This window comes from Dryas octopetala, chromosome 2 (genome assembly GCF_963921425.1).
Source record: "Dryas octopetala chromosome 2, drDryOcto1.1, whole genome shotgun sequence".
NCBI lineage: Eukaryota > Viridiplantae > Streptophyta > Magnoliopsida > Rosales > Rosaceae > Dryas > Dryas octopetala.
The window spans coordinates 29,650,660-29,663,393 of record NC_141367.1 but is presented as its reverse complement, the minus strand read 5'-3'; the positions used below and the strand labels follow the sequence as shown (position 1 = coordinate 29,663,393).

The following is a 12,734-nucleotide window of genomic DNA, read 5'->3' as shown; positions in this document are numbered from 1 at the left end:
TTAACTGTTATTAACAAAGGCCTTAATATGAGTTATCATTTCATGGCATCGAGTTTGTGAGATCTGAGACTTGTCTAAAATCTGAAATGCATGCCCTACACCTTTGTAAACCACATACTCTACCACCTTACCAGCTCTACACAATGCACCACAAAACTCTAAGTTCCTGTCTTTCAATATATCCATTTCCGAAATGCACACCATGGTAGCCCAAGAAACCGGCCCAAAACCACTCCTCTCCGGGTTGCACCACGGGTGGTCCCGGTTCGACTTGGCCGGCAGTGCCAACCGCCAATAAGTATCCGAAGCAGCCAAGCTCAAAACCGACCCACGTGGCTTTACCATGAAATAGTACTTTTCCGAATTTGTCCTTGCCTCTCCTCCAAAAAATGGTTGCATCAAAACCGTACCTTTAATAATCAAAGGCTTTGTGGTCATTTGCTGACCATGGTCGTCACAACAAAGCCCTGTGGCCACATTATGGGCTATATTGGCACCGGCACTATCACCCACTAAGAAAATTCTAGAAAAGTCGCACGGCTTTGACCACCATTCGTTAGCCCCACATAGAGCCTGTTGTTTTAACCACATAAGGGCATTCAAGCCATCTTCATATGCAGCTGGAAGAGGGTGTTCAGGGACCAAACGGTAATTTACCGACATGATTAAGCAACCCACTTTGGCTGCTAGCTTTGCCAAGAATTCATGGTAACAACTCCAAGCAGCTGAGCCAACACAAAACCCACCTCCGTGAAAATAGACTAGCAAAGGGAGCTTAATGTTGTTGCCGTGGTGGCATTTGGGAACGTAGAAACGTGACCAAGTGTTTGTGGAACTGTCAATGAGAACGTCCCGTGAAGTCACGCCTAGCTCTGGAGCCACGGAGCTTGTGACACATGGAACGATCTGGGGTCTCTGCACATGCCCATCTTTGTACACTTTGATAAGCCCTTCGATTTCCTCGATCACAATCCCATGTTGGTCATGATGAGGCTCCACTACTTGGTTGGTTTTTTTATTGAAACTTGGATCTAAGGTGATAGCACCCATTCTTAATTCTTTGGAGCTGGCTAGCACAAATATTTTAGGTTAGTATACAAAACTTTTGCCTCTCTGTTGTTGTTATATAGAGGATGAAATGATAAGGCTAAAGTTAGGGGTATCTAATAAGAGAGGAAGATGAAGAGATCAACCTATCCTTTCCTACCAAGTGGCGGGTAATTGGGTAACTGCCACATGTCTTCACGTGGATCCAGTGTGTAGGGGCATGGGAGTTGCATTTTCTGAATGCATGCACCTTTACCATTGTGATTTGTGGGTAAGAGGAGTAGTGTTAGATTAATCTTATACAACTTCTCATTGTGGGTAAGCATTTGTGGAATGTGGCCTACCCATTAATCAATTACATAAAATATATATTTAGTTGGGTTTAAAGTTAAAACGCATGCAAATTAAAAGAGTAATTAAGGTGTGCATGATATTGTTGACACTTTAAGGGAGACACTGCACTTAGTGGCGTCAAAGCACTAGGAACCCAACTTTTTGGTTGCCTCCCAATAACATCTCCTCTAGGGAACTGTTTGGGACATTATCCTGTGCACCCACCAAAGTTAAAGCAGAGCATTCGAGATTTCTCTTCCACAATGAGAAGGTTTGTGGGCTAAGTTTGTAGAAATTTGAAAATGAGTACTCCTCGATTGCTCTTTAATAGAAGCCCTCTCCCTGTTTTTCAGGACGACCATGGAACATGCTTCCTTTTAGTCATGAGTGGACATATACGTCTTCCAAAGTGGCAAAGCCAAAGATAAAGCACTGCAACCAGAAAGCTGTATGGTCAGAGGGTTTTGTCTTGTTTTGTCAATTTTTTATTTTTGTCTAAATTGTCTTGTCAATGTTTACATGATTCATTCACATTCATGTATCCTTCTTAACACTCTTGAAAAAAAAACAATACAAAAATTTTACATGAGCGTTGGAGGAATATGCTCCACATCTCCCATGCTGGTTTCTCGCCGTAGAAATGGAAACTTACAATTACCAAATTAACCATAATGGCATGGTAGTTGGGCTCTTACCAGTTCTGGCTTTGATGACATTAACCTTCTTCTTTTCCCTAATGCGACCGGTAGAAGTAATTTTAATTTGAAAGTTTTTACAGGTAGGTGGGCAACCACCAAGTTAGTTTAATTATGCAGTCACATGCATGTGTACGGTCTTGATAAAATAACAATGCTATGGTCATTTGCATGTCAATTTGATCCCGGATCACATAATTTAATATTACAATTAGGAAAAGGGAACTAATTAAATAAAAAATAAAGAAATGTTACAAATCAAGCTTAAATATATATATATATATTTGTTCAATCATCAGAAGTCTTTAAGAGTAATCTTAGTGTAGGTCTCAAAGAGAACAACATGAGCAACGACATATATATCTGTCTATGCATGGCATTGGCTACCGAGTCATGCCTCCCTGAACTTGTGTTGGCATTGGTGCTAGTCGTTTTTGCCTTTCCACGTTCCCATGCCAACCTACATGCATATACACATAGATACATGCATTAGTACGTTCCATTGATCATTGTAAAAACAGATCAGAGAGAGAGAGAGAGAGAGAGGGTACGTGCTGAATGATGATGGTGATGTACCTATGGACATGTCAAAGCCTTGGTTCTGAAGCTGTCTATACTCTTGGCACAAAGCACATTCCTCGCAAAAAAAATGGACGCAGCAATCGGTACAGCAGGCGGGGCTCTCCTCCAAGAAATATTGTCCCCTCAATTTCGTTCGATAAAAGCACGAATACAAACACGAGTAGCCCATCACGCACATCATCAAACTGTAAAGACTTCCGCTCACACCACAAGCTGCATATGCGCATATATAAATATATAATTTCCCAATTATAATTAATATATTTATTCCAACTCCCTATCTATTAAGTACTAACAATTTTAAAAAGCAACGTAGAAATTAATTAATAAACTTACAAGATGATCCCCTGTCCACAATTTCTGCAATGCGTCCAAATGTTATACATGGGCACCAGCACGTCAAACAACCTTGAAAATTAATTAGAAAGATAGGTTTAATTAGGAAATAGGCAATTTTCAAAAATTCACATTAGGCAGTCACATCGTAATAATAATAATAACTTTTGAAGGAGCGGAAATAGTATTTATGAGTGAAATTAATAATGCATGCGTGCATGCATATATGCAACGTACTTACAACTGCTAACATGTTCACAACAAGCGCAGAGTCCAGTGGACCAAGAGACTGGGGCATGAGGATAAGTAGTAGTACTTACAGTACTAATTAGATTTGGATGGGTCGACGAAGACGCGATCACCATCACCGGATTGAATGCCAGTGGTTGTTATAATTACGGTTTCTGTGTGTAAACGTTTCTTCAAACACCAACAAAGGTTTTCCTTATGTATAGTTTCAGGGTCATTCAACGTGCCTCTTCGTAATAAACGGTTCATGCAATGGCAACGGCCAACAGGTGTGTTTTATTTATTTATTTGGTGTAAATTAATTAGGGATTAGTGTGATCTTCCGGATCCCCCAATGTCAAAAGAAAGAAAGCCACGTAGGCAAATACTTAAATCCTCAGAAAAACGACAGCTAAACCAGCAACCACAAAAGAACTCAAAATCCCTGCTTTATCTTTCTTAATTACATTAATTAACAACCTCTAAAACTGTGTTAAGTTTTCTTTATTTATTATTAACTTCAAGGATATATCATGCATATTTCCCAGAAGCAACCCAACAAGAAATGAGTCATGTAATTAAGTATTAATATTCTAACGTACACAATTGATTAATTATCAGTAGCATTTAATTAAGTTCCTGGCAATAGCTAGCATACAATTAACCTCTAATAATATTGGTTCTTCTTATAACCATCCTACTCGTTGACAAAGTTAAATCTTTTAAAAACTATATATGTCAGACTAAAGAACCTGGGGTACCGTATCAATGTTTCTTTTCTATATTAATTTTTGTATTTTCGTTTCTATATTAATTAACGTCTCTTACTATATAACACACTTTTGATCTTCGTGGTCAGGTCAGAGCTTTAATTAATATCCCGAACTTTCTTACTAATTTCCTCTCCTTTTTTCTTATTCTTACAATTCACCTTTCATAAGTTTCCTATTTGTAGCTTTCCATGGTCGATCAAGAAACTGATAGATCCATCTTTTATCCTTATCTTGAAAATTATGATATATAATTAATTTCCACGAAATTAATCTCCTTATACGGTGTAGTACGGCTCTAACTGAAGTGGTAATCTGAACCCCAAATACTTATAAATAAAGAAGCAGTGCCAATATTGCCATAATTCCACAGAGGCATTGACCAATGAATTCCGACAACTCCAAAACCCCCAATTTTGAATCAACTCCATCTGAAAATAAACCCTCTCCTCAAGGCCAATGGTCCACTGGCCTTTTCGATTGCTTGGAGGATCGTCCTAATTGTACGTACTACTTTCATTTCTACCATATATAGGAATGATTTTTCTTTTTAATTAATTAATTAATCAATTACGTACTTTCTCTCCTTTAATTTTCTTTTTAATTTCCCCCCTAATATTGGTTCTTCTTCACTTCTTTGAAGGTCTTCTAACTTGCTGCTGTCCATGCATCACCTTTGGGCAGATTGCGGAGATTATTGATAGAGGGACTACATGTACTTCAAAACCCTTCCCGTGCATGCTTAAGCTTATGTGCACGTTTTTTTATCATTTTAGGCTACGCAGTGTTGTTTATTGGATCTTAATTAGTGCCAGACCATTTGTCTATTAACATTCCTCAATTCATAACTAATTAACCAATATTAAAACTAATTAATGCTAAGTAGGTAAAGAGTTAACTAACTATGCATTGATTGATCAATTAATTAATTAAATTTGGCAGCGCGTGCGGTGTCTGCCCTCATCTACTATGCTATGGGCTCTATATCCTGTGGGTGGCTGTATGCTGGTACATACCGAACCAAACTGCGACGATTGTTTTCACTACCAGAAGAGCCATGCGCTGATTTTTTGGTTCATTGCTTTTGCTGTGTTTGTTCCATTTGTCAGGAGTACAGACAACTCAAAAATCATGGCATCGATCCCTCCATAGGTAAACCACGACTCACAACAATCACAACCCATTTTACTTTATTGTTTTATTCATTGAATGCATGATAGATCAGATTTTGAGTTATATATTCAGCCTTTGACAAAAAAAAATTACTTATATATAAATTGGGCCACAACATACAAGGCCCACCTTATCTTTTCAAAATCACCCGCATTTTTTAATATAAATGTCTGGGCTTGGGCTACGACCCTCCTAGATCGTTGGGCCTAAGAAACTAAGGTCAAACCCAATAAGCAAGGGAGTCGCAAATTAGGTTAGAGTATTGCTATCTGCACACTCATTTTTCTCTCACTACATACTCCTCTCCATCATTTATTAAATTATAATTCTAACCTCAAACCTAAATGACCATAATACCCTCATTATACACCTCAAACCATCCATCACCATCACCATCACCACTCCAAGTCCAAACCCACCCCGACCCCACCATTGTCGACATTGCCCTATTGTCGGCAGTTTAAACCGACGACCAGCCTCCCCCTTCTCTCTCTCTCTCTCTCTCTCTCTCTCTCTCTCTCTCTCTCTCTCTCTCTCTCTCTCTCTCTCTCTCTCTCTCTCTCTTCTTCCATGTTGAGAAAGAGGTCATCTCCGCCCCACCCTGCCCCCACATAGCCCAGCCTCGCCCCGTCCCGCCGCACCTAGAGGCGGCGCACGGTGGGGTCGAGGTTGGAGGTGGGATTCTACTGGTGTGGTTGGATTGGGTTGAGAAGCCATATAGAGAAAGGGAGAGAGGAGAGAGAGAGGGGAGAAAGAGAAAGAGAGAAAGGGAGATAAGAGATAAAGGGAGAGAAGAGAGAGGGAAGGAGAGGAAGGGAGGCTGGCCACTGTCGGAGTCTGCATCGGGGATGGGTCGGCATCGAGGGTGGGCTAGCTGGGTTTTAGTTTTTTTTTTTTTTTTGTATTAATGAGAGTATTTTAAATATTTTGAGAGTATATTTTGAGAAATTAGAAAAATAAAAAAGAAAAATGGTGTGAGGTGAATAAGGGGTGTGTAGTGAGAGTAAAATGTGTATGCAAATAGCAGCACTCTTAGGTTAAAATTCGTTCCCAAAAATAAATTGGTCAGAGAAAGCAAATTTTGTAGCAGAATAATGCTATTTTTACCATTTTAATTGACCACATGTTTAACTATTTCTCTAATATAGGTAGGACATATTTATGCTGATCTCACAAATGTGGAGAGATATAGTTGGCTAAATGGTTTAATTAAGATGATATAAATAATCTTATTTTTTGTAGCGTCTAACAATCACTTTTCACATTTGAAGAACAAATTATTTTAAATTCAAATTTAAGAATCCAAGACTTTCTAATTGTAAAATTTGTAACCATGATTGATCCATTATGAATACTTAATCACGCATGATTGATTTTGAAGGGTGGCAAGCCAACGTTGAAAAGTGGAACCGGGAAGGAATCAAGCCTCCGATTGTCGAACTAGGCATGGCACGTTAATGTCACGTTCCTTTTGGATTGAAAACTTGTCATATGTTGGGTTTAATTTGATTTGGTTTGGTTTGGTTATCATTAAGTTTTTTTTTTTTTTTGAGGATGGTTGATTGCTTAAAAGTCTTTATCTTAATTTATGTTTTTTTTTTCTACATTATCATCAAGGTAACATTGTAATAATATTATGTAGCAAAAAAAATTATATATTTACTCTTGAGTTATGGTCTCTCAAAACCCCATAGTTAAACTTTAAACTCTAAATTCTAAACAGATGAATCAATAAGATAACAATAATACTAGCTGAAGCGAATTGTGGATTGTTGAACCGACCTCTCCATTTAGGAAATAATTTGAATTTCTAGCACAATGCACCCGGTACTAATATGATATTTAGAAAGTTGACCATCTTCGGTGGATCCCACGCTGTATTAGTGTTAAGTACAGTGCATCTAGAGCACACAATAATTTGTGCCACCTCAACTCAAGGCAGACTAGCATTAATCCCTAAAAGTGATTTATCAGCAAAGCGATACTCAAAATTGATTTTTACGTGCAAACTAGCAAATTCTATGAATTCTACTTTTCAAATTATAGAGAATTTATTGTCAAAAGTCATTGTGATTACTTGCATGAATAAGGCACAAGAATTGAATAAGCATAAACAAATAGACGTGTGCTAACGTACGGACGGAGACATATTCTTGGGCTTGGATTCATTTGGAAGACAAATATGCAAACCAGCATATCTGAACCTCTATATTATTGACCACAAACAAAGTATTTTCTGTCCTGTGAGTCTTATATATTACATAAACCCATGAATCCCAAACTCATTAGTCAGCCCTACAACGACGCAAGTCACCATTACTTTCAGAAATATATTCAACTTAAGCTCCATTTTAAGCCTGTCATGGAATTTGATTTGGGTCTTCAATTCAACATGGGGATGAACACAAAACCCAGCCTTGAATTTGAGGATGGTGCTTATGTTGATGATGAGGATGATGTCTTTTATGCTGAGATTAGGAAGCAGATTCTACTTTTGACAGCAGACAATGAAGATTTTCCTGAGTCCACCAAAAGGTCAAACCCATTTAGGACTAGTGTCACCAAACGAAGCTTAAGCTGTTCAGTGCACCCTACTGCTTTGGAAAATGAGAATACATATTCATCAGTAGTACCAGCTTCGCTTGCAAACTTGTGGAGAAACAATAGAAATGGGACTGGAGTGTTTATTCCTCATATTGTACCATCCAGAGAAAAGTACAGGCCAAGTAAGCACTCTCATTCTTCTTATGATTTTCTTTTCTACCAAAGGGTTAAAAAGGAATTTTGTTTATTCAATGACTAAATGTTTCTCTGGTCCTCCGCAGGAAGGTTGCATAACGAGAAAATAATTTACAAGGCAGTGGAGAACAAGCACTGATGAGTGATGACTGGAAACGGAAGATTGTACCCTAATTCTTTTTAAAACTGATTATTTGTAATGTTCTACAGTAAACACTGAAATCATCATGTGATAAAGAAATCAAAGGCATGAGAATGACAATCGAATGTAATGTGTGTTATTTGTTATCCATTTTCAAAACTAACTCGATTCGCGTTAACAAATCATGAAACTTTTGGACTCATCTAGAACCACTAATTCTTAGTTTGTGTCGTGTCTGAAATTTACACCTAACCTAGATGTTCACAAGTGATGTCAATTTTAAGATTACCCCAAGAATTTGGTAAACAGCCAAACAAAAGCAATGGCATAACGTGCCAGTTGGTACAATCCGCTCTTTCAAAAATTCTTAAAGAGTTCCCAGACTATCTGTTACGTTTTTGTATGCACGAACTGTGGAAATGACATTCCTTAATTACATGTTAGAGAACCACCACTCAGGCTTTTACTAGTCTATAGGGCTTCATCACTGGCGTTTCTATAACGCCAAGATGCAGGGACCTAACCCGTGTCTGATAAAGAAAAGCAGCATAAGAAAAATGGGGGTCTCTCGTAGCCGAGTGCATTTTGATAGTTAACCATCTTCATGGTCTCAGCACTACAGCTGGTTTACTAATATAGTGGGACAATAGCAGATAATTTTTAGTACGTCCTATAACATTAGTCCCTAGGGCGTGCCAACCATAAAGAACTGAGTGCTCGGAGACGCGAGAAGTAATCACTGATAACAAGAAGGGCCCGAGCAGCTTGACGAGTGGTCAGAATACGATGCATTTGCTGCAGAGTTTGCTGCCTCAAAAGGTCAGCCTAACAAGTAAAAAAGTATGAACGTTATGCACAAAAATATTACAACTATAACAAGAAGGTAATTTGCAAATGCACACAATGAGTGTGATCAGGCTTGTTACCTGGTGAAGGAAGTTCTCAAGTGTGGCAAGCTTGCCCATAGCAATTGCCATTTGGCCCATGTAGTCGGCAACATTTCCAGAACCAGTAGGCCCATGAGTAGTTGCGGAAAGTGTCTCTACAAGAGATTGTTGCAAAGCTTCCATCCCTTGTGATAAGGCATCTTCAGCCTGTTGGGATGATTGCTGCAGATTGCATATGCCCATCAACTGTTGGTCTGTTAAAGGTTCAAGGTGGTTCCCAAGTATCTGAAATACCCAACAGTAACAACACAATTAAAGATAGACCAACTAGTATGTCTATATTCATTAGGCCAATGGAGGAAAAAAGTATGCAACTGAGTTAGGAAACCGACAGAAGATCACCTTGAGAAGTTCAGATGAACGGAACCCACCCAACCACATAAAACACCTCTCCGCAGGTGTCTTCCACATGCCAGAGAGCATGTGAAATACATCAGCCTTTGCAGCGATGCTCTTTAACCTGAATATTTCATCGTAGTGTGTCATCACACTTTCAACAAGAATCCGCAATTCGGTATCACCCATATGGGAATTCGCAGCTGATCGCAGATCATGTATCAGTCGTTGATGTTCATCAAGCCAGCGTGCATACTCCAAGTCGAATGCTAAGGCCCCTGAAATTACAATCAGTTATAAGAAAACATTGGACCAGACCATGCTTATCTACATTTGTTCCCAGAATGTAGGACACAGTATCTGTAAAACCTTTCCTGCCCAAGTGTATGAATAATTGATATAAAGTACAATGCATCACAAATGGTAGTAACTTGATCTAAGGCATTTTATAGGCTCACATCACACAACAAAGCTTCTTGGTCAAAACAATCGGAAAGAAGGCGTGCTCTGCAGTTCTGCCTAGTTTAATCTCTATTACCTCGTCCTACTTTAATTGACCTCTAACGTAATCTCTCCCACAAACGTATTTCAGATTGTCATCTCGGTCCTTAAACTCAAGCAAACTACTTGTCTGCTTTTGTACCAATATATCTATTATCCATACCCTTGTGTATATATACAATTACAAACAGTTACAAGGACAAGTTAATACTTTGCTTAATTTATTAATACCAATTCCAATTTTCTTGGTTTTAGTTTTTCAGCTCAATGGATGACAGTCCTTGCAACAACCAGGAATTGAGGCGCAACAAATATTCATGTATCTAAAATAACTTACCATTTCCTGCCATTGAATGACCATGATCCCCTGAAAGTCCAGTTGCAATAAATATACCCTGCATTGAAATATCAAACCTAGAATGAAAATAGTCTTGACCTCCCACCCCACTCCTAACAGAATAAACAAAAACATTATAGAAAAAAAAAAACTATAAATTCCTGCACCTGTTGGCGTGCTCGCTGAAGCTCCTGCTCTAGTTGCGTAAGCCTAAGTCGACTATTTTCCAACTGCTGGACATATGCCTATCCAAAACCAAAACCTATAAATGATCCAAATATGTTTTATTCATTAACTTAAAACAATGTAATTTTCAACAGATAAGGTTGCAGTTATTCATTAAATTTAGTGGGGCATCAATTGGAGTAGAAGGGTACCAATATTGAAGAGGGGGAAGCAGGAACTAAATGGTCAAAACAACAGTAATCCAGGAAAAGAGGATAGTGTAAAGGAGAGGTAGGCTGGATAAAGCTTATTAGGGAATGAGAAGCATTGATGTGGCAAACCTAGTCTATAGATGTCAGTGAATCTTCAGGGTAGTCTACACCAAGATTTTATGTCACAACATATAGGAACAATAGCACAGAGCTAAAAGATCTAGTGCCCAGGCCTAGATATGATAATATCTACAAGACTGGACCTGAAAAACCTGGAATCTAAAGAAAGATATCCAAAAATGTGATACATGGAAAGTAAGATAAGAAAATAACTACATATTACAAGAGATGTATACCTTCTTCCTAAGTCGACTCTTCCTTGCTGCTTCTCGATTCTGAGCCAGCCGACGAAGTGTCTGCAAATTTTTTTAGCCCCATAAGATTAACATTCAAAAGATAAAAATTACTTTCTTAACACGTGACTTCTTTGTAACAATAATCTATATATTAAACCTTTTGGTCACCAGTTCTTTCATTGGCCTGCTCCATAGAATCTACAAGTGCTCCATGCTGAACCCCATGAAACTAAAACAAAATCAAAAGCTGATATCAGAAACTTTGGTTGCATAAATGAGGGTAATCTCATATTTATTCACTTGGACCCAATTTGGTAGCTAAAATTTACAGCAACATATTCAGCTTTTCTGTACATTTTTCAGTGTTGGCCAAGTACTGTTTATAAAGTTTTTGATCCAATCTTGATCATTAGCTGACCCACCATTGATTTCAACAGAACAAGTACTAATTGGACTCCTTCTGCAAGTTTAAAACAACAGGGATGCCAATCCAATATTCCAATTTGACAAAAGAATTTCAAATTCCAGGCTGACCCACCACCATTAAGCCTTTAGATTCCCATTAAACAATATAGTAACCGACACCATATATGCTTCATGAAAGAAAACAAGAGAGAGAGAGAGAGAGAGAGAGAGAGAAAGATACTTGGTTTTTATCATCTGTGTCAACATCTGTGGAGGTGTCAGTCTGTTGGCTATTGTCAGCCATGGCTGAATCACCCCAATTCTCGAAGTGTCCGTTTCCCGACGACGTAGTCCGTTTCTGGTGATACATGTATTGCTGCTGCTGTCCTGTGTCTACACACACCCCTCCTGTTCCGGTTATTGTTGAGGCTATGTCCAAACACCCTGCAGTGCTCTACACAAACACACCCACAAACCCAGAAGCCCACCAATAAGACCCTGAAGCTATTTATCAAAGTGCAAGAGAAAAAGAAAGAGGTACGTTGGGTGGGGGTTGAGTACCGTATTCAAGGTCCCATAGTGCAAGTTATTAGGTACAACAGCGACACTGTTTGCTTTTAAACTGAACATGGAGCCTACAACCACATTAAAAACCAAATATATATCACACGTATATAAATAAAAGAATACATATAGTACCAGAGAGAGACAGAGAGAGAATACTTGGGCTTAAATCAACAGCATCATCGTGAGGAAAGGCAGTAGCGGAGTGTTCAAGCTCTCCAAGATCCGCAAAAGGCGTTTGGTTTCGGTTACTCTCGTCTCCTCTGTTTTTTATTCAATACAGAGTCACAGAAACAGAGGCACTGGGTCATTATATACTGCTAAGTACAAAATCAAGACTCCATTTTTTTTTCTTTTTTTGTACATACAACCCATTTCTAGCACTAAATTAACACCCAAAAACCATAACTAAGCAGAGACCCAGAAAAGAAGGAAAATAAAAAACAATAATAACACGATCAAGTAGAAGCTGAGAGAGAGAGAGAGAGAGAGAGAGAGAGAGCACAATATGTATACCTGAAATAGAAAGAAGAGTGAGAATACAATTCTGGGTTTGTTGAAGCTGTTTTGAAGCTCTGCATTTTTTAACTTGGTGTTTCTTTCTATCTATTTATCTATATCTCTTTAAAGCAAAGAAGAGCCAAAGATGATATTCATGGGACTTTGAGAAGAAGAAGAAGAAGAAAGAGCAGTGAAGTGAAGAGAAAATATTGATGTACCTTTAAGAAGAGGATAGCGTATCAGGACTCCTTTTTTAATAAATTTTAAACACCAGGCTTTTTATTATTGCTTTCTGACTTGGGATTTTAGCTTCCCAATACCCCCGCCACATTTTCTATCCGTTCCTCATTCTCACCCTTTGGAGC

At 38.5% G+C, this 12,734-nt stretch overlaps 5 protein-coding genes across 5 annotated transcripts; 2 read left to right on the top strand and 3 right to left on the bottom strand.

Moving 5' to 3' along the window:
* Nucleotides 1-1,050, bottom strand: LOC147295418 (putative carboxylesterase 6). Its single transcript, XM_086234307.1, has one exon. The coding sequence runs from the start codon at nucleotides 1,048-1,050 to the stop codon at nucleotides 1-3; it is 1,050 nt and encodes a 349-aa protein (XP_086090433.1).
* A 1,408-nt stretch (nucleotides 1,051-2,458) lies between these two features.
* LOC147295417 (protein PLANT CADMIUM RESISTANCE 11-like) lies at nucleotides 2,459-3,358 on the bottom strand. The gene is made up of 4 exons (XM_086231258.1): nucleotides 3,235-3,358; nucleotides 2,994-3,065; nucleotides 2,652-2,870; nucleotides 2,459-2,535 (listed from the first exon to the last, which is right to left on the bottom strand). The coding sequence occupies exons 1-4, from the start codon at nucleotides 3,356-3,358 to the stop codon at nucleotides 2,459-2,461; spliced, it is 492 nt and encodes a 163-aa protein (XP_086087384.1).
* Nucleotides 3,359-4,376: 1,018 nt separating this feature from the next.
* On the top strand, nucleotides 4,377-6,622 carry LOC147295416 (protein PLANT CADMIUM RESISTANCE 9-like). The gene is made up of 4 exons (XM_086231257.1): nucleotides 4,377-4,494; nucleotides 4,635-4,706; nucleotides 4,934-5,143; nucleotides 6,546-6,622. The coding sequence occupies exons 1-4, from the start codon at nucleotides 4,377-4,379 to the stop codon at nucleotides 6,620-6,622; spliced, it is 477 nt and encodes a 158-aa protein (XP_086087383.1).
* Nucleotides 6,623-7,434: 812 nt separating this feature from the next.
* Nucleotides 7,435-8,095, top strand: LOC147295415 (uncharacterized). Its single transcript, XM_086234500.1, has 2 exons — nucleotides 7,435-7,890; nucleotides 7,990-8,095. The coding sequence occupies exons 1-2, from the start codon at nucleotides 7,527-7,529 to the stop codon at nucleotides 8,040-8,042; spliced, it is 417 nt and encodes a 138-aa protein (XP_086090626.1). The 5' UTR covers nucleotides 7,435-7,526; the 3' UTR covers nucleotides 8,043-8,095.
* Nucleotides 8,096-8,421: 326 nt separating this feature from the next.
* On the bottom strand, nucleotides 8,422-12,692 carry LOC147295414 (transcription factor TGA2.3-like). The gene is made up of 11 exons (XM_086234629.1): nucleotides 12,385-12,692; nucleotides 12,028-12,131; nucleotides 11,866-11,939; nucleotides 11,546-11,758; nucleotides 11,057-11,128; nucleotides 10,900-10,959; nucleotides 10,334-10,411; nucleotides 10,167-10,224; nucleotides 9,335-9,606; nucleotides 8,972-9,217; nucleotides 8,422-8,870 (listed from the first exon to the last, which is right to left on the bottom strand). Exons 1-11 carry the CDS (start codon nucleotides 12,447-12,449, stop codon nucleotides 8,724-8,726), a joined length of 1,389 nt encoding a protein of 462 aa, XP_086090755.1. The 5' UTR covers nucleotides 12,450-12,692; the 3' UTR covers nucleotides 8,422-8,723.
* Between the last annotated feature and the right edge of the window lie 42 nt (nucleotides 12,693-12,734).